Source organism: Zalophus californianus, chromosome 1 (assembly GCF_009762305.2).
Source record: "Zalophus californianus isolate mZalCal1 chromosome 1, mZalCal1.pri.v2, whole genome shotgun sequence".
Lineage (NCBI taxonomy): Eukaryota > Metazoa > Chordata > Mammalia > Carnivora > Otariidae > Zalophus > Zalophus californianus.
In genome coordinates, this window is record NC_045595.1 from 109,586,966 (window position 1) to 109,606,487 (window position 19,522).

The 19,522-nt window shown below is 39.4% G+C and overlaps 1 protein-coding gene across 7 annotated transcripts in view; it reads right to left on the reverse strand.

Moving 5' to 3' along the window:
* The window catches only part of PLCH1 (phospholipase C eta 1), a 201,259-nt gene that overhangs the window by 48,695 nt on the left and 133,042 nt on the right, over positions 1 to 19,522 (reverse strand). For all 7 annotated transcript variants that reach the window (XM_027586973.2, XM_027586971.2, XM_027586976.2 and 4 more), the window contains 2 exons: positions 7,419 to 7,512; positions 4,918 to 5,121 (listed from right to left, as the gene is read on the reverse strand). In XM_027586973.2, the coding sequence (XP_027442774.1) occupies positions 4,918 to 5,121; positions 7,419 to 7,512 (298 nt within the window). The remainder of the gene's footprint in view (positions 1 to 4,917; positions 5,122 to 7,418; positions 7,513 to 19,522) is intronic.

Genomic DNA, 19,522 nt, shown 5'->3' on the forward strand with positions numbered 1-19,522 from the left:
AATTCTTCAGGTCACAGTACCATGAAGAACCTGTCCAGAATCATTACTCTCTACCTCCAAGTGCTATGCTTGGCAAAAGCTGCTTCCAAAAAATATTTATGGGACCTGAAATTTCCAATCCTTGACCTGCTAGATTCCATAAATCGGGTTCTTTAAATCCTAGCTAAAGCTATTTCAGTGTAAAAACAACTTGATCTGGACTCAAGGTAGATGACATAGCACTGGGTATATATACACCGGTGTCTCAGGCCCAAGCTTCAGCTGTGAGCTCACATCTTCAAAGCACAGGGCTGACAGAAGTTGTTAGGAGAGCACAAAAGATCATGTCATCAAATTCTCAGTCTTCAGGAACATCTAAATATTTAGATGGAAGTCCTAATCTTAAAGCAAATTCCTTCTTTTAAAGCCACCGTCCTCTCAGTGCTTCACTTCACTTTCTCTAGCCTTCCTTATGTGACCTGATGGCCTTCATTTGATCCCTCCTAGGGCTGATCGTGCCATTCAATGCTTGTGCCTCCAGAAAGCACACAGACTTCCCAGAGAACAGTGGAGTAGGGGAGTTAAATCAACTTGAGTTCAAAGCTCTGCTCCCAAGCTTCCTAGCTATGGGAACTTGAGCCCCTTCACCCACTCCAAGTTGGGGTGTCCTCTTGAGGTTATTCCACCCCCTTAAGTTATAAGAATCACATGAGAATGTATGGAGAGCACTCAGTCAGGACCTAGCTCACAAAAAGGGCTGAAATCATAGTAGTTCCTCTGTCCTTCCTACAGTGCATTCTAAGCTGAAGTGATAACCATAATTTTGAACATGAAATAGATCCCAGACAAAGCTGACCAAATCCCTCAAATAAATATAAATTCTTCTCCTCAACAAAAACCTTCCAGTAACAGGAGTTTGACTTTCACTGCCCACTTACAGATTATTCCAATAGTCATAACTTCAAGTAAGCCAAATAACAGGGGAGGGATTTGCAGATACAAGCTGGTGAGGGAGGTATTGGAGAGAGTGCATGTCCTTTAAAGTTACAGCAGAGCTGTACACATTCTCAGTTGGTGTGAAGATCTGGAGCAAGGTAAGCTTTTAGAAAGCTTCTTTCTATTACTTTGGTGACTGGCAGTTAGGAAGAAAGAAGGGAGACACAAGAGAAGGTCCATGTTCAATATCATCTACCGCACACAATTTCTAAAAGCTCACATTTTAAAATTAAAAGATCCCTAAAAAAAAACCAAGATTAAAAGTCATCTGTACCTTAAAAAAAAAAAAATCATTTTTACCTTGCTATAAATTGTCTTAATCAGATAACTTCCTTTCTTAATACCCCAAACAAAGCTGGAGGTGAGATGTTCTGATTCAGTATAAGGAGCTGATCATGGGAACAAGGTTAGGCTTGGGTAAGACCCTGATTTTGGAGAGCAAAACCAAGAAAGGGAAGACTGGGTACCTGAAAGACCTGAAAAGCAAAAGAAATACGGCACAGGACATGGCAGTTAACAAAACTGCAAAATGGTCTGGAGTTAACGATCTGTCACTGAGTCATTACAAGTCATTTTCCACACCTGGCCTCCAAGGACATGTCACCATTTAAAATGATAGGCAACCATCACTGTGAATCCAATGAGGGTATGTACCCAGGGAACCTCTATGCATGTCAGACACGTAAAACTTCTTGAGTGCTGAACGAACAAAGGGTTGAATAATGGCTGAGAGCAGAATGTCATCTCAAGACCTTCTAAAAGGTTTTTCTTTATGTTAATATTATATAAGCATCTTCATTACTCAGTTGTTTAAGCTACTCAATTGTCAGTCACTCATGTCAGGTGTTCTCTGCACTGACTGCAAAAATGCCATGTCTTAAAGCATAAATTTCCAGAACACTAAATTTGGAGTGGTTCTAATTGTTTTGTATGGAGACAGTTTTTACTTCCTGTTCAGTTTTAAAATGTTAATTAACCCTTGGAACATGCCAGAAACTCTCTGACAAAGACCCATCCAGGTACGAGTCTTATCACCCTACTCCTTTATTCATTTCCCCTACGCTATTCCACTATCCTAAGAACCTATTATCCACTGCTAATCCCCAGCACGTCCCCACCAAAATGTGATTCCTCTTTGCTCCATGGAATCTCCATTCCATCACAAATTCCCTTTTATCATCAGACTCTTTTTGGAGTTCTCCTTCAACTTCCTTATCTTGATTAACAATCAGCTTGCCTGGGAGGACACTACCTTTCTCCACAGACGTTTTTTTGTATAAATCACAGACCAGAAGGCATGCTCTAGGCCTTTATTGCTACTTTTAAATAATTGTTCTCCTCTATTCATTAAAAAAAAAAAAAAATCCCCCCACTTTTGAACCTCACTTTATCCAACTCTACCTTTCTGGCATCTTCTAAGTGCCTTACCTATAGCATTCTTTTTGCACTTAAGTATCTGGCTTACAGTTCTTAATCTCCAATTTTTAATCTTTAAAATTTTTAATAATGGATCTACCTGTCAACATCCTTTGTGAGTTAAAAGTCCTTGTGGGCGATTTACTCAATCTCTTAGCTTTGACCTTCTCAATGCTAACAATCTTATCTACACTCTTCATTCATGCTCACCCATGACACACCCTGGATACAATCATCACCTGTAACTACATCCAAAATCCCACTCTGTGATAACAATTCTCTGTTATTTTTTTTATGTGTGATGACAACTTTCTCCATCTTTCTATCTCTTGGAAGTCTTCCCTCATTCTGTAGCCCCTTATTCACGTCTCTTCCTAAGACTCAAGGACCTACCGACTAATTACTTAAAAGAGCTCTCACCAACACCTTGATGATATTTTATACGACTTAGAAATCTAGAGGCTTGGGGTGCCTGGGTGGCTCAGTTGGTTAAGCGACTGCCTTCGGCTCAGGTCATGATCCTGGAGTCCCGGGATCGAGTCCCGCATCGGGCTCCCTGCTGAGCAGAGAATCTGCTTCTCCCTCTGGCCTTCTTCCCTCTCATGTGCTCTCTCTATCATTCTCTCTCTCTCAATAAATAAATACAAATCTTTTAAAAAATAATAAAATTTTAAAAAAAAGGAACCTAGAGGCTTGGATCAATTCTATAATCTACTTCACAGCTCCTATATCTAATTTCCTGGGAATGGAATGGGAGGAGTCTAAGCATGCAGATTTTGTAGAACAAAAGGACAGTTTTTTTCAAGACTGTTTTTGAAATTAACTAGGACTTCCCTAGTTTACCTTGTCAACTCCTTTCCCATTGTTTGTTGATCTTAAGCCCCCAAGCCGACTTCTACCCACTTAACACTTAGTAGATGATGCTCTCTTCCCAGAGAAAGGAGAGGCTATCAGGTTTGAACCCTTCCAAAATCTCGGCCCCCATCTAAAAACAGAAACTGGGTCCTCATTTCCTCTTCTTCCAAGTTTTAAAACCTCCCCAAACTGTACCCCCCAGTTTTCTTCAAATGCAGAAAAATGCCAAGTGACTAACCCACAGCAGCTACCCCCAACTTCCCACTAGCATGTCACCAAAACTATCTATCAAAAGACACCAATAACCTTCCAGCTGTCAAATGTAACCAGACTCGATAATTGGTCTTTGCCTTAACTTACTTTTCTGTTGCATGGGACATTTTTGACCATTTCATCCCTCAGGTCCCAGGGACCATTCTGTGTTAGTCCCCATTGGTTCCCCTTGCTCTTCCTACATCTAACTGCTGGATCACTTAACTAACTCCTCAGGCCTCATTCGCTTGTCCACTCCTCTCTGGGGGTGATCTTGTACACTTTCAAGACTTTAACTATCACATACAAAACTCAGAACTATGAAATCCTTATCTTCCCCGGATCTTTCCATTTTGCTCAGATATTATTATCCAACTGGCTGACAAAAATGTCCATGTGAATGATACAAAGTGACGATAAACTCAACTGATGGAAAATTGAACTCGTGGATGCTCTTCCCCCTAGATTCCCCACGGTCGGTTGTGGCACCATTCACTCATTACAGCTCTCACCCTCCTTTACTTCTTGCACCAGGTCCTGCTGAGTTGACTTCTTTATTATCGATGTAATCATCTCTCCTCCTCCCTTAGTCCAAGTTTTTACAACCCTTCCTTTGAATTGTTGTTAAGAGCCTTCCTACCATTCTCCTTGCTCTCTCTAGCTTCACCCCTGTTTCTCTCCACAAACACATATTCTAAAAAAAATTGTCCTCCTACATGGTGACCCAAGTGATCTTTCTCAACTACAAGTCTGATCATATCACTATATGCATTAAGACCCTTCATTGGACCCTTGTTACCAAAGGCTAGAGGTAGAATTCCTCAAGCCTTTTAACCCTTCATGACTGACCCAAGTTCACCTTCCCAGCCTACCTGTTTCTCATCGCATTTTATCTCACATCTTACTCTTCATACCACCACTTCTTCACCATATATATGATTGGCCTGGTGGAATTCTCACACTGTCCTACTGTTTTTAATGGCCACCCATTCTGCTAAACTGTCAGCTCCTTGCAGACAGACACCTGGATCTATGTCCCCACAATCAAGATCCCAGTAGAAATTTAAGAAATGTTGTTGACTGAGAGATCAGGAAGTGTCTTGAAAGCAAAGAGTTACCCTGAACTACGTTTGCCATTGTTGAATCAAAAATATCTTTCGAGGAAAGCTTTCATTTTCATCACAATCTTTCAGCCACTGCAGGTGTGTTTCCTAACTTCTAGTTCATCTCTCTTTCCCTCCTGACTGGACAGTAAGGAGGAACCAGAGAGCATTACAAGTTAAGAATGACTCTACAATGAGCAGAAAAATGGTTCTGGTTCGTGTGAGTGCATAGTTCAGGTCTCCCCTGTCTAGACCTGACTGACTGCCTAGAGGGCACGTTCAACAACACGCAGCGGAGCTCAGACGAGGCACGAACCTTCCACACAGCGGCAGCCCTCCTGGAGCACCCGGGCGTACATATCCACTTTGGACTGAGAAAGGAGCTGGTCCCCAGTCAGGTATGTGTTGTGAGAGGAAGCGATGTAGTAGTTGCACAGCGGCTGATCCATGTCCTGGTACACTTCATGGTGCAGTGGGTTAAATATGTCACAAGCAGGACTACGCATGAAGTTCGTGAACCCTTTGGAAGAAAGAGAGCGAAGTACTGTAGCTTTCCAGGCATAGGTACTTAACCGACCCCACCGGGGACAACAGAGATCATAGTGATTAGCTTATTTACACCAGGACAGCTACTGGGAGGAATACTAAGGCAAGGAGATTTGCTTCAGGTCAAAGAGTGTCAGAAACTGAAAAGTGACTGGGGAATAGCAGTTTAAACATAACGTACAGAAAAATCAGTCGACTTTCCAAGAATTTTGATTGAGTCCGTAGGAGAGGGCTTACTGCAAAGCCATTCAGTAGCTACTGAACTCAAGCTATGATTATGTAGCGCGATCTAATGGGAGACTGATGCAATGTTAAAGCCATACTGACGCAAAGTGCTACACCAATCAACCAGCAACTGGATAAGTTATTAATTTAAAAAACAGTATTGTTAGTACCATAGTTGAGGCAGCAGGTCAAAAGTTAGGCACAGCCTAAATTCAGAGTGTGGTTATTTGACTATGAAATTGGTTTGGGAAGATGCTGCTAATAGCTGGCAACTTTTTATAACTTTAAAATAGTGTTTAAAGATTATGCAGAAATACAGAGGACAAGCTGACGGTCGTGGGGGGGGGATGGGTAAAATGGGTACAGGGGAGAGGGAGTACAGGCTTCCAGTTCTGGAATGAACAAATCGCAGGAATACAAGGCACAGCATGAGGAATACAGTCAACGATACCATAAGAGTGATGTAACAAGACGGACAGTAGCTACACTTGTGGTGAACACAGCGTAATATTTAAACTTGTCCAATCACTAAGTTGTACACCCAAAGCTAACATTGTGTATCAGCTATATTCAAATAAACAAACACATATTATGTAGAAAACCCTATCAGTTTTCCACAGTTTTTCAAAACATAATACCTGAGTAGAAGAGGCACTCATTAATATATGAATAAATACAGGAATGATCCACAAGTACCTAAGTGGAATCATCAGGGTAGATTGTTTCAGGTCTTCAAGGATTATGTGGGTAAAACTGTGTCTGTAACTATCCTCTAAGTCTCTGGAGAATTTCTTCATGCCTATCCTTACGTCCATAAAGTAGAAATCATGTTTAATTCCATTTTGGGGGGCTCCACCAAGGAAAACGTTCATTTCTTAGTAAAGAAAAGGCCCAAATTAGTTTATCTTCTCCAGTTGTTTTAAAAATGGTATACATTTTAAATTACTCCTTTCTTTTAGTTACCCTCCACCCCAAGAACTAAACCGGGGGTATCAAAATCCTCTTGTCCACACTGAGCCTGAAAGCCGGGAGGAACAGAGGCCAACAATCTAAAATAGTAAGATAAACCATAGCTTTGGATGCTCTTGAAGGCAACGGGTTGCCCCAGTGGTCTTTCGCTAAGATTGTTGGTTCTGCCTGGGACTTGATCTCCTATTGGGTAGCACCATGCAGTTTATTTTCCCACATATTTTAAATACATATAACTTATACATACATGTAGCTATATTCACAATTATGTGTAAGATCCAGAAGCTAGATTCTGACTTTATAACTGTGGGCAAATTACTTAATTTCTTTGAGAGCCTCACTTTCCTCAACTATATAATGAAATAGTTGTATTAACAAAATTTGTGGTTACAACTTCTCCACAGCTACCAACGAGGTAAAACAAGTTCATTGCCAGTATTTTTAAAGAAACATGTACTTTCAAGTCGCCAGTGTCATAGGTTAGTTATTTTGAGACCAGATTTCCTCTTTTGAAATTACCAGGTTGAAGCTTTCCAAAATTAGCCATTTGAGAAAAGTCCAAATATTTCTTGACATCTATCATACACATGGTGGGATAGAGCTGCCTTGCTTGGAGTGGAAAATCATCATCAAAAAAGTAAGAGAAAGAGCAACATTATGGCATCTGTTTTGTAGGAAAATATGCTGTATTGTGAGTTTTATTTGAATCGTCTGTAATCCATGAATATCTCCTGATTTCTTTTTCTAAAAATTTTGCTACAATTTAACTTAGCAGACTGAATTAAGAAATGAGAAATTAAGAATATTGGTTATTTTACGGGAGGCAAACCATAAGAGACTCTTAACTATAGGAAACAAACTGAGGGTTGCTGGAGGGGAGCTGGGTGGGGGGATGGGGTAACCAGGTGACAGGCATTAAGGAGGGCACGTGACGTAATGAGCACTGGGTATTTTATGCAACTGATGAATCACTAAATTCTACCCCTGAAACTAATAATACACTATCTGTGAACTAACATGAATTTAAATAAATCTTGAAAGGAAGAGGAAAAAAAAGAAGAATATTGGTTATTTTACCTTCTATGCCAAGAACATTTTTCGCCTTATTTTCTTCTGAAACCTCAAATTTTCTTACGATGTCAAGACAATACTCTGTTGTCACATTATTCATCTAAACAAAAGAGAACATTAGTAGAGCCCCGGCAATTTCATGAGATATTTTCCTCTATGCTAAAAGGGCCCACTTTTTAAGCATTCCTGATACAGTGCAACGTGTTTAAATGAGCAGTGTTTGAGATTACTAATGTCGCAGTAACTTCATCTTTGGAAAATGCTCATCTCAATCTTCCCATATTATCTCTCAGATTTAATCAGTGAAAACATCCCTTCAAGCACTAGACAAATGTACTCCATGAAGCAAAATTAATAAAATTAAACCAATAATCAATGCAAATCCACTGCCAAAATCTACTTATTATAAACTAGTAGCTCTCTGCAAATTAATATTTTCTACACAAACACTAAAATTTGCCAATCATAAATACAGATAGAAAGAAAATGACTCCCTATCAAAACAGAATGCTCTAGGTAAATCCATACATGTGTGTGTAGATCTATAGATCTTCCTACGGAATCACAAGAGCCATCTGCCATGATGATTCAAGCTCACAAAGATTAGCAAGAGAAAATAAAACCAAAAAGCTAGGTGAAGCCGCTAGCGTAACAAAGAATTCTGAAGCTAGATGGCTTGGGTTCAAATCGGCCAGCTTATATCATTAACAGTGGGATCTTGAATGAGTCACTTACCCTCTCTGTGGCTATTTTATAAGGTAGTTGTGAGAATTAAATGAATTACTATCAAAGTGTGACATCAAAAAGGCAGTGATGCTATTAAGAGTCGTTCTCAAGGTTGCTGCATGAACATTAAATACTTAGTGTCACTGGGAAAAGCAAACTCTTCAGGAATAATTTCTTTAATTAAATAGCAAAATGCAGGATGTGATATTTTGATCAAAATTCCATTGAGCCCCACAGTCTAACAGTGACATTTAAAAGTACTAATGAATAGTGATAGAGGAAGCTAATCCTATGAGCCAGTATTTCATATTTCAAATATTTTATTATCTCTTAGGTTCAATACTTATGTTTTAGTGAAATCTAATTTTTCTAGACTGTCTATTTAACAGCATTTAAACCTTTTTCAGGGGAATCTAAGCTCTGTTGTGCAGCTATTTTTTGCCTGCTTGAAAGAACATAGAATGCTTTTTTCCCCCAAACTAGCTGTGCAACGGCTGATGCATCTGTTGAGTAAATTTTACAATCCTTACTACATTCAGAGGCTTATATTGCCAGACAACATCAGAAAATACCATAAAATAAGTGAAACCATGCTACCTATAAGAACTCTATTACCCTACTCAGGCTTTGAGCAGGTCATTAATTTGTCCGCAATACACTAGAGAGATTTATCACGTGCAATCTAAAAAACAAATAATTTCTCACAAAATAAAAACAGCCAAATTGATAACAACAAAAAAAATTCATGTGCCACAGGAAGCCTGAGTTTACATTGCAATTATTTGGTTTATGAGGCTATTTGTTCAGAGATGTAGGGGTCTTGTCCTGGACTCAAGTAGTCTACCAGGAACCCATGAGATCTAAAAACCAAACAACAAAATACTGTCATCCCGGGATAGAACTAATTGGAGATGAGCAGAGAACATCTTACTAGTTCAAGATACAAAGCAGAATGTGTTAACAAAAAGTATCCCATTTGAGAAGTATTCAGTAAATTGGCAAAAATATCAGTGGACATTCTAGGATGCTCACAATTTTCTGGGCACCATATAAAAATAAATGTGAGGGGTGCCTGGCTGGCTCAGTCAGTAAGCAACCGACTCTTGATCTTAGGGTCATTATTCAAGCCCACGTTGGGCGTGGAGACTACTAGAGAGAGAGAGAGAGAGAGAGAGAGAGAGAGAGAGAGAGAGAGAGAAAGAGAGAAAGAGAGAAAGAAAGAAAGAAAGAAGAAAGAAAGAAAGAAAGAAAGAAAGAAAGAAAGAAAGAAAGAAAGAAAGAAAGAAAGAAAGAAAGAAAGAAAGAAAAAGAAAATCCATTTTCTACCAAAATTCAAGTATTAAGGATTAACTCAGTGACATGCAGTAAAATCTCATAATAATGAGAAAGGAAATGTACAACTCATTCAGCTTCCACGCTTCCCCCATCTCCTGGTCTAATTTATTAACCTCCCAATAGCAAAATCCTGCATTTTTACACAACTGAATTCTTTAGACCTTACTTAAAAAGTTATCGTGAGATTTTACTGTGTGAATGTGGTTCAACATAGGTTAAGGCTCTTTATGGTTCCTTTCCCCTTTGTTTTGTGACATAGCTAATAATAGAAAACAACTTCTCTCTACTCTACTCCTATTTTTCATGGAGCTCTTTTGAAAGTTTTGTTTGCTATCAGTATCTGAGCCACTTGCTGTTTCCAACACGGAGGACTGTTCTTTCTATACCAGGCAACTGGTGCTAAAAGAGCTTTAAAAAACCTGAATATAATAATGATTCTTTATCTTTATATAATGCAGTCAATGCTGTGAAGTTTATAAAAAGCCTTTACACACAAAATCTTAAATAGTTCTTACAACAGTCTTGTAAACTTGGGATTTTAATTCCCATTTTAAAATATGAAAATTTATGCTAGGAAATGTTCACTACGTCAAAGTCACAAAACCAACAGAAGGCAGGACCAAGGATAAGATTTCAACCTTCTGACTTCAAATCCAAAGCCTTTTCTTTTACACTACACCTATCATCTGGGAGTTTTTATTTGTACTGAAAAATTGAAATGCTTACTTTCAAAACTGTTTTTTCAATATAGCTGAAACTCCTAAATCTTAACTTCCTGAGATGTTTTAAGCTCTCAAGTTAGTTATTATAGTTTGACTTCTTTGATTATTCCAGGCTGGACTCCATTTCTCTTTTCCTTGTTTTCTATAATACTTAATCTCATCCAAAAAAGACTAACTGGCCCTCATATTAAAGGTCAATCCACTCCAGATGGACTCGTTGTAGAAATCAAAGTCATAGATCTCTATACAACATACTATTATTCTGATACTAAATATTTATCCCCAGACTTCTTGTATGTTATCTGGCAAAGCTTTGACAGTGAGTGAGAATTTTCAAAACAAAGTCAGAAGTAAATAATTATATTTCTTATAGCTATGATTCCCAAAGCACACCAAACACAAAAATCATAATACAATTTGCAGAGAATTTTAATATTGCTAAACTCTTTTCAATTTATTTTTATCAAAGTAAGATATTCATAATTAAGTCAAAACTAAGATGCTTATGATTGAAAGCAGAATTCCCCCTTCTATATTGAGAACCACTCTCCAAATAAAAATAATGTCAACATTTCTAGATATTTCCATTGAAAGGAGCGTTTATATTCCTAATTATTATGTTAATGATTTTTTTCTGTTTTTATACACTTTAAGCATTATCTCTTGACTTTTTATTGTGTTAGATAAAGATTTAGCTAGTTTGGGCCCGCAAACTTTCTCCCTCTACCCCTCCACCGAGGATAGCTATATCTTAATTTTTATCAAATTACTATTCAATTTTGAATTATTCTGATCATGCAAATATTGAATACTGAGTCTATTGTATAATGATCGTGTTTCTTTTTTTTCTTTTCTTAAGATTTTATTTATTTATTTGATAGAGAGAGACAGCGAGAGAGGGAACACAAGCAGGGGGAGTGAGGGAGGGAGAAGTAGGCTTCCCGCTGAGCAGGGAGCCTGATGCGGGGCTCGATCCCAGGACCCTGGGATCATGACCTGAGCAGAATGCAGATGCTTAACGACTGAGCCACCCAGGCGCCCCATGATTGTATTTCTTACAGAATTTTTTCCAATCTGTTAATTACCGCAATGCCTACCAATTTGGTTAATTTCTAGTGTCCCTCTCATAAATTCTTCCTAGTGACTCTAATGGCCTCTCAGTTACCAAAGGCAACAAATAACCCATGAACTCCAATTCTTTATCCCCTATAAAGGTCCTTCTTCCAGGCTGGTGGGATTCCAGCACTTCAATCAGCTTTTGTTCTGACTTCATCCCCTCACACTCCTCAGAGAACACTCAGAAAGCAAATTATTTATTTCTTGCATGTGTTTTTGTGTTCTTATGTGTGTTTTCCTCTGCACACACACTCGGTGGACAGATTAGCCAGGTGAAAATTTGAGGTCAGGAAATCGTTGCTCCTATGTTTTTGGTTTCCGGAGTTGCTGTTGAGAAGTCTGATGCCATACTGATTCCAGTCCTTTGACAGCACCCGTTTTTGCTTGTTAATTGCATCGACGTTTTTTTTCTCCTCTCTCTCTTGCTTTATGTAAACTTTTAGGGTTTCACTTTATCCTTGGCATTGTGAAATTTCATTATGATTTGTCTCTGTGTGGATCTTTTTTTTTTTTTTTTTGAGAGAGAGAGAGAGTGCGCGAGTGCGGGGGGCAGGGGGGACAGAGGTGAGAAGACAGAGAGAGAGAGAGAGAAAGAGAGAGAGAGAGAAAGAGAGAGAGAATCTTTGCAGTCTCCCCACTGAGCATGGAACCCACCCAGGGCTCAGTCTCACAACCCTGAGATCATGACCTGCAGGAAAATCAAGAATCCGACGCTCAGCTGAGCCACCAAGGTGCCCCTCTGTGGATCTTCTATTCACTGCACTTGGCACTCAGTGGCCCTGCCAGCCTAGAGAGTTCTAACCTTCCATGTTAATCATTTTTTGTATTATTTATTTTATAATTTCCTCCCTTATATTTCTTCTTATCTTTTTCTGTAACTCCGATTATTCAGAGAATGGACCTTCTGGATTGACCCCCTAATTTCCTTATCTTTTCTTTCTATTTTCCATTTCTTTGTGTTTGCTCTATTTTATGGGCAATTTTCTCACCATCTCCCAAGCCATTTATTGAATTTCGTTCTCTGCTCTTTTCCTCCTCTGAACCGTCTTTTCCCAGAGCGTATTGCTCTGGCTTCATGGCTACAGTTTCGCGTTGCATCACTCTGATATTAATGGCAGTTTTTAAAAAAATGTCCTTTTCCCTGAGCTGCCTCTACGTTCTCCAAGTTTCCTGATGCTCTATCTTTACCTTGGTCTCTGTATCTTATGGTAGAGGATTTCCTCAAACATGTGGTAACCTTGCCTTTTTAAAACCCATTTTTTAAATTATTTAAACATGTATTTAAAATCAAAATAAATTAGTTGGAAGCTCTGTAATTCCTGAGCAGAGCTGATTGACTGGTGGGCTTCACTGTAGAAGTCCCTGGCTGTACTATTTTACTAGATATCTGATGTAAATATCTTCAGGTTTGGGTTTTTTTTTTTCTGGGGTTGGTATATTAGTTTTCTAGGCCTACTGTTAATAAATTACCACAAACTTAGAAATTTATTCTCTCACAGTTCTAGAGACCAGAAGTCCAAACTCCAGGTGTTGGCAGGGTCGATTCCCTCTGGAGACTCTAGGGAGAATCTGCTCCATGCCTCTGTCCTTGCATCTGCTGATGGCTGGCAAACCTTGGCATTCCTTGGCTTGGGGCTTTGTAGGTTCAGTTTCTGCCTCTGTGGCCTTCTTCTGTGTGTCTCGGTTGTCTTCTCTGTCATTTCTAAGAGCACTCATCATTGGATTTAGGGTCCATCCTGAATTTAAAATGATCTCATCTCAACATCCTTAACTTAATTACATCTACAAAGACCCTATTTCCAAATGAGGTCACACCCACAGGTACTGGGAGTTAGGACTTGGGACATATCTTCTGGGGCCACTATCCAACCCACTATGGCTTGTCATATTCTCCTATTTCCTACCTGTAATTTCCCCTATATAAACATAGGAGCAGTATTAGAAGAGGGTTATGGTTCTCCCACTTCAATGCACACATGTTCACTTTGTCCTTGAACTCATTACCTATTTCTCTGAAACAAGCCACCCAAAACTTAGAAGCTTAAAACAACAACCATGTTTGTTTGTTGTTGTTGTTGTTGTTTTTTAAATCACATTTGTGCAGGATGGCAAGTGGGACTGGGTCTGGCTGGACAGTTATTTTGCTGTTTTCATCTAGGGGTTGTTCAAGTGACTATAGGCACCCAGTTGCCTGACTACAGTTCAGTGGTCTAAGGTGGCCTCATTCACATGCCTGTGGTGGGTGCCGGCTGTTGGTTCTGGACCTCTTTCTCTGAGGAGTCGCTCATCCTCAAAAACACTAGCCCGGTTTCCTCATGTGGTAGTCACACAGTTCCAACAGGGTAGGAGTAGAACCATCAGGGCTTCCAGAGGCTCCTTGTTCATCATTTCTGCCACAATCTATTAGTCAAACCAAATCCCGAAGCCAGGCCAGATTCAAGGGGCAGGAAAGGAGAGTCTACTGCTTGATGGGAGGAGAAGGAAAGTCATATTGACAAGGGGCACACATACAGGAATGGGGGAATTCCTGCAGCCATCTTCACAGACCACATGTCCAGTACTCAGGGGGGCCTGGGATGCTTCAAGCTAGACCCTTCCGGGCCATCCTTCTCCGGTTCTGACTTCCACTGTTATGCCAGGTTGGAGGAGGGACAGTTACCCTGCTGCAAGAGGTAGGAGAGAGGATCTAGAACCCACTTCCAACCAATGCTTGTGTTTGTCACCCCTCCTCATCTCCTATTTTCAAGAGTATCATGTAACTTTGATTCTTGAGCTTCTCCGGGATTCCACTGAGTGAATGAAGTTGCTTTGTGTTTCTTGCTCTGTGGGCTTGAATTTCAGTGCTCTGGGGTCTCCTTTAGATCAGACAAATTTCAAGATCTTGTTGTTCCTGTCTCTTTCCCTGTTCTCTTTGTCCTTGTAGTTTTACACAGAAGAAAAAAGTCTCTTTCCTGTATCTTGGGGTAATTTCAGGAGGGAGTGGAGGAACATCTCTAAATGAACGGTCCTTCAGTTTTCAGCTGAATAAGAAACAATTTATCTCCCCAAACTGGCTACCTCTAACTCATCCTAATATTCAACCACATATTTCAAAGCATTTGAATGTAATGACTACTTCACAGAAAATGTCATTTGGGAACTCTATTCAAGGCAGCAAAAATATTACAAGATACAATTACTCTGAAAACTCTCTCAATTGTGTTAACTGTGAATAAGTAAATGAAACAGAAACTCAGGAAGGACTCTTTTTTTTGGTTTTTTTTTTTTTTTTTTTGAGAGAGAGAGAGAGAGAGAGAGAGAGAGCAAGCGCCCAAGAGGGGGTAGGGTCAGAGGGAGAAGCAGACCCCCCGCTGAGCAGGGAGCCCGCCGTGGGACTCAATCCCAGGACTCCGGGATCATGACCTGAGCCGAAGGCAGTCGCTTAACCAACTGAGCCACCCAGGCGCCCTCAGGAAGGACTCTTAAAGGAATGCTTTTATGATGAGGAAAATGCTTTAAAAAAAATTAGAGGTACACTGGCACCAAAAGGTGTAGTTATAAACGAATAAATGTTTATAATTATTTCTTATAGAGAGATAAGGTTAGAATGACCATGACTCTCACCAAATCATTCTAGATTCAGTAAAGGATAATGAAGGGAGATGGCACAAGTGACGCTGGTAATTGGATCAGAAGAATCAAAGGACTATTTTAGCAGAAAGAATAAAGACACAAAGGGGATAACTGTTAGAAGCACCACAATGAGATAAGGTATAGATCTATGTCAGATAAACAAGTAACAATAAGAAGGCCCTCTAGCATGAGATCAGTAAAGCTCTGAAAATTTCCCTGGAATTAACCACCCATATGTATATTTCAGATGAAAGTGAAATCTGCATGAAGAGAAATCTGCTTTTGATTTATTCACGGAGGTGTAGCCTTTGCACTCAGTAAACAGCTAGGTGGTTTCTCAGACTGCAAGGATGCTTCAGTTGTCCTGCCTTCACTTCCTCTCTCCTCGAGCCCAAGAAACAAAAGGATAGAAAGAAAGTAGAGGCTTGTTAAGAAAGGCTGTCAGGGGGATGGGGGAATGAAACCCAGTTATCGTTCCTGAACCAAAACTCTGAAAAGCACTGAACACAAAGTACAGTCCACCCCAGTGCCAGCAAACGGATAGTAAATCTGGAGGAGACGTAGATTGCTTTTTGGCAAACACAGCGGGGAAAGAATGAAACCAAAAAACCTCAACCTGACCTAGTACTTTGGAATCACAGGCTTGTGGATGTCGGCGATCTTTATTTGTGGTTGCAAGGAAGCAATGAAAGAAAAATGTCAGCCAGTTGGTTTCTTCTTAACTGGCACTTCTTCATGGATATAAAAGACAGAGAGAATTCTCCCCTAGCACATCCAGGTTTTAAAAATGAAAGACCTAATCAAACAGCAGTTGGACCTGTCAAAGGTATGAATTCAGGTTTCAGAGAGCTTCAGTGAAATAAAAATCTGACCCGTGGGCCAATATTTGATTTCACATAATCTTTGACAACATATGTGACCAGCAGTGATATTTCATTTCACAATTGAGTAAATCTGTAAAAGTTGAATACTCTGGTGTATACACCAATCTTATGCCATCAAAAGTGAATGAATTACTGCCATATGAATTGTCAAATTGCCTCCAATTTGTTCGATTGTGAAAATCCCGTTTTAAAACTCAAAATCCCACAAAACTCTTAACTAATGACTCTCTTGCTGCATATTTAGATTGTGCCCAATTTTTCTCTATTTTAAAGAACGCTGAAATGCATAACTTCACATCTTTTTTTTTTATGTACACAATTATTTCCTTAGAATGAACTAAGTAAAACAGATTGGTCAAAGGTTTATAAGTTATATAAAATTTGATAATTAAACTGTCCTAAAGAAAGATTATACTGTTCCACAACTTCACTGGAAATGTAAGAAACAGACACCATGTCTGATAGTACTTTTTTAACCTTTACTAATTTGGTGGGTGAAAAATGGTCTTTTCATTTATTTCATATTTTCAATAGGCTTATTGATTTTTTATGAAATTTTTTATGTTTCAAATGTTTTGCCCATGTTTCTATTGGGTATTCATTTTTTTCCTCAGTAGTCTATGACAGCAGTTTCCATATTAAGGAATTTCGTTTCTCCCTTTGTATGTTACTAGTATTTTCCTAGTTTGTGCTAGACATTAATTTTATGGTGTTTGATAAATTGGACTACACAGAAACTTAAAAGTTTCAAGACATTAATATTTTCCTTTATGGCTTATGTATCTTGATGTATGATAATTTTTGAAAAATTTCTTTCAGGGGCACCTGGGTGTCTCAGTTGGTTAAACGTCTGCCTTCAGGCCAAGTCATGACCCCAGGGTCCTGGGATCAAGCCCCGCATTGCATCTGGCTCCCTGCTGAGCAGGGAGCCTGCTTCTCCCTCTCCCTTTGCTGCTCCCCCTGCTTGCGCTCGCTCACTCTGTCAAATAAATAAATACAATCTTTAAAAAAAATAAAAAATAAAAACATAAAATATCTTTCAGATTATGCCCATATGTAGCTTCAAGCTAATTTAGAAAATTAAACTAGATGCAGGTAATCGTCTGCCAGGGGCAGATGTCATAGAACACTGGCTTCTGTTTTCCCTAACAAAAATTTACTGGTTGAATGTCAATATAACCAAAAGGAGGGAAGAAACACATGCCCCTTAGTGAGTGACATTCACTATTGTTATTCAAATGGACTGGATTAATTCCACTTGTCCAAATGAATTTGAAGTCAGTAGTTTTAAATATTGTAATTTTAATTTGTTATATTGCTGTGCTTCTGAATATCTGTGTCAAAGGGCCTTCACATTCATCATTACAATCAATGTTCAATTTGACACTGTGAGTTTGGAAAGGTAGATATCAACTCCCTTCCATACATTAGGAAACAAAAGCTTAGAAACAATAATGAATGAACTGCCCAAGATTCTCTAACCAATAAAGGCTGTAGGATATGGAATGTAGGTCTTCTGGGCTCCCAGTCTAATGTTCTTTCTACTGTATTAAAAGAGTTGTCCAGGTGAGAATGCAAAAGTAGTTATAAAGGCAGAAAAGAGGAGAAGAGATGTATGTAGTAGGGCATAGGGAAAAAAAATTCTTCTATTACTCCATCCCCATGTTCTACCTGTGTTATAGTTAACTTTGTTAATGGAGAATCTCTGCCTTTGCCAATTAGCAAACTAATTAAAATAACGGATTTTGATAGAAACATTTTGGTAACACTTAATCCTTAAGAAAGCAACACCAAAATTTATTAAATCTGAATCTGTTACTCCTAAAATGTATGTGACTGTGGAATGGGGTAAAGTAAATCATTACCAAATCTAGTGTATCCTTTTCTAATACCAACCAAGTTCTCAATTCTCCAACACTGAGTGCCCAACGATGCAATTTAGTTCTGACACTAACTATGTGGATTTAGCATTAGACCCCACAGGTTAAGTGTTCAATCCCATAGACTGTTCCACCTCAGATTCTAGCCGCAAATGAGGTGTTCAGGATACATGCATTTCTGCTTGGCCTACTACAAATCGGGGAGTTCTATCAAGGAAAAAACAGACCATGGGACACCTGGGTGGCTCAGTCTGTTGAGCGTCTGACTCTTGGTTTTGGCTCAGGTCAGGATCTCCTAGGTCCTAAGATCTAGTCCCGCTGTCAGGCTCCACGCTCAGCAGGGAGTGTGCTTAAAGATTCTCTCCCTCTGTCCCTCCCCCAACTTGCGTGCACACGTACACTCTCTCTCTCTCTCAAATAAATAAATCTTTAAAAGAAAAAAAGAAAAAACAGAACTGGACAGTATTTAAAGCAATAAAAACAGATTTTAATCAGTAACTATTACAATAGGGGAAAAAAGAACTCAGTATATAGTACTGGTTCAGTTCCAAATACAGGGTGGACAAGGGAGATTTATACCCAAGGAGCTGGGTCGGGGTCAGTGGAGGAAACATCAGGGGTCAGAGGGGATTCTGGCTAAACCTACCTAACAGGGTTCTTGCTGAAGGAAAAAAAGTGATCAAATATCACTTAGGAGATGGTGAAAGATAAGGAATTTTATCAGATATTGAGGTGATCAGGTATCAAAGATGAAGGTTTTGGTTAAAGAGACTTAGCAGGATTCTTGCTACAGCTGGACGCTTGAAGACAAGGCCCAATGACAGGACCTCATCAAAAAAGAACTCAGAAGAGCCTGCCAAGAGTTTAGTCAAGGAGAAAGTCTGTCGGTTCCCGTAGTTCACTAGAATGACTCACAGAACTCAGAAAAGTGCTTTATTTACTAGGACTGGTTTACTACAAAGTATACAACTCATGAACAGCCAAATAAGAAATGCACGGGGCAAGTATGTGGGAAGGTATTCAGAGCTTCCATGCCCTCTCACGGTATACCCCTTCCCCTTTCCAATACATCCGTGTAGCTTCGCCAGCCCAGAAGCTCTCCAAACCTCATGGTGCAGGGCCTTTAGTAGAGGTCCCATTATGTAGGCATGATTGATTAAATCATTCCTGCCATTTGTGACATCTTTAAAAGCTAGGGGAAATTATGCTACATGAAATGACAAAGAAAGACAAATGATCTCACTGATAAAGTGGAACCTAAAAAAGTCAAAATCATAGGGGCACTTGGGTGGCTCAGTCAGTTAAGCATCTGCTTTCAGCTCAGGTCATGATCTCAGGGTCCTGGGATCAAGCCCAGTCATGCTCCCTGCTCAGCGGGGAGATTGCTTCTCTCTTTCCCTCTGCCCCTCCCCCCGTTTGTGCGCGCTCTCTCAAATAAATAACCAAAATCTTAAAAAATTAAAAAGTCAAAATCATAAAAGCAGAGTAGATGCTGGTTGGTTGCCATGGACTGGAGGGGGAAGGGGAGAAAGTTGGTCAAAGACTGCAAAGGTTTAATTATGCAAGATGAATAAGTTCTGGCGATCTAATGTACAGCATGGTGACGATAGTTAATAATTCTAGATTATATACTTGAAATTTGCTAGGAGTTGATCTTAAGTGTTCTCACCACACACACACAAAAATCATAACTATGTGAGGTGATGGATATGTTAGTTAGCTTGATTGTAGTAATCATTTTACAATGTACACATTATATCAAAACCTCACATTGTACACCTTAAACATATACAATTTTAGTCATATGTAACTCAATAAAGCTAAAAAAACAAAAA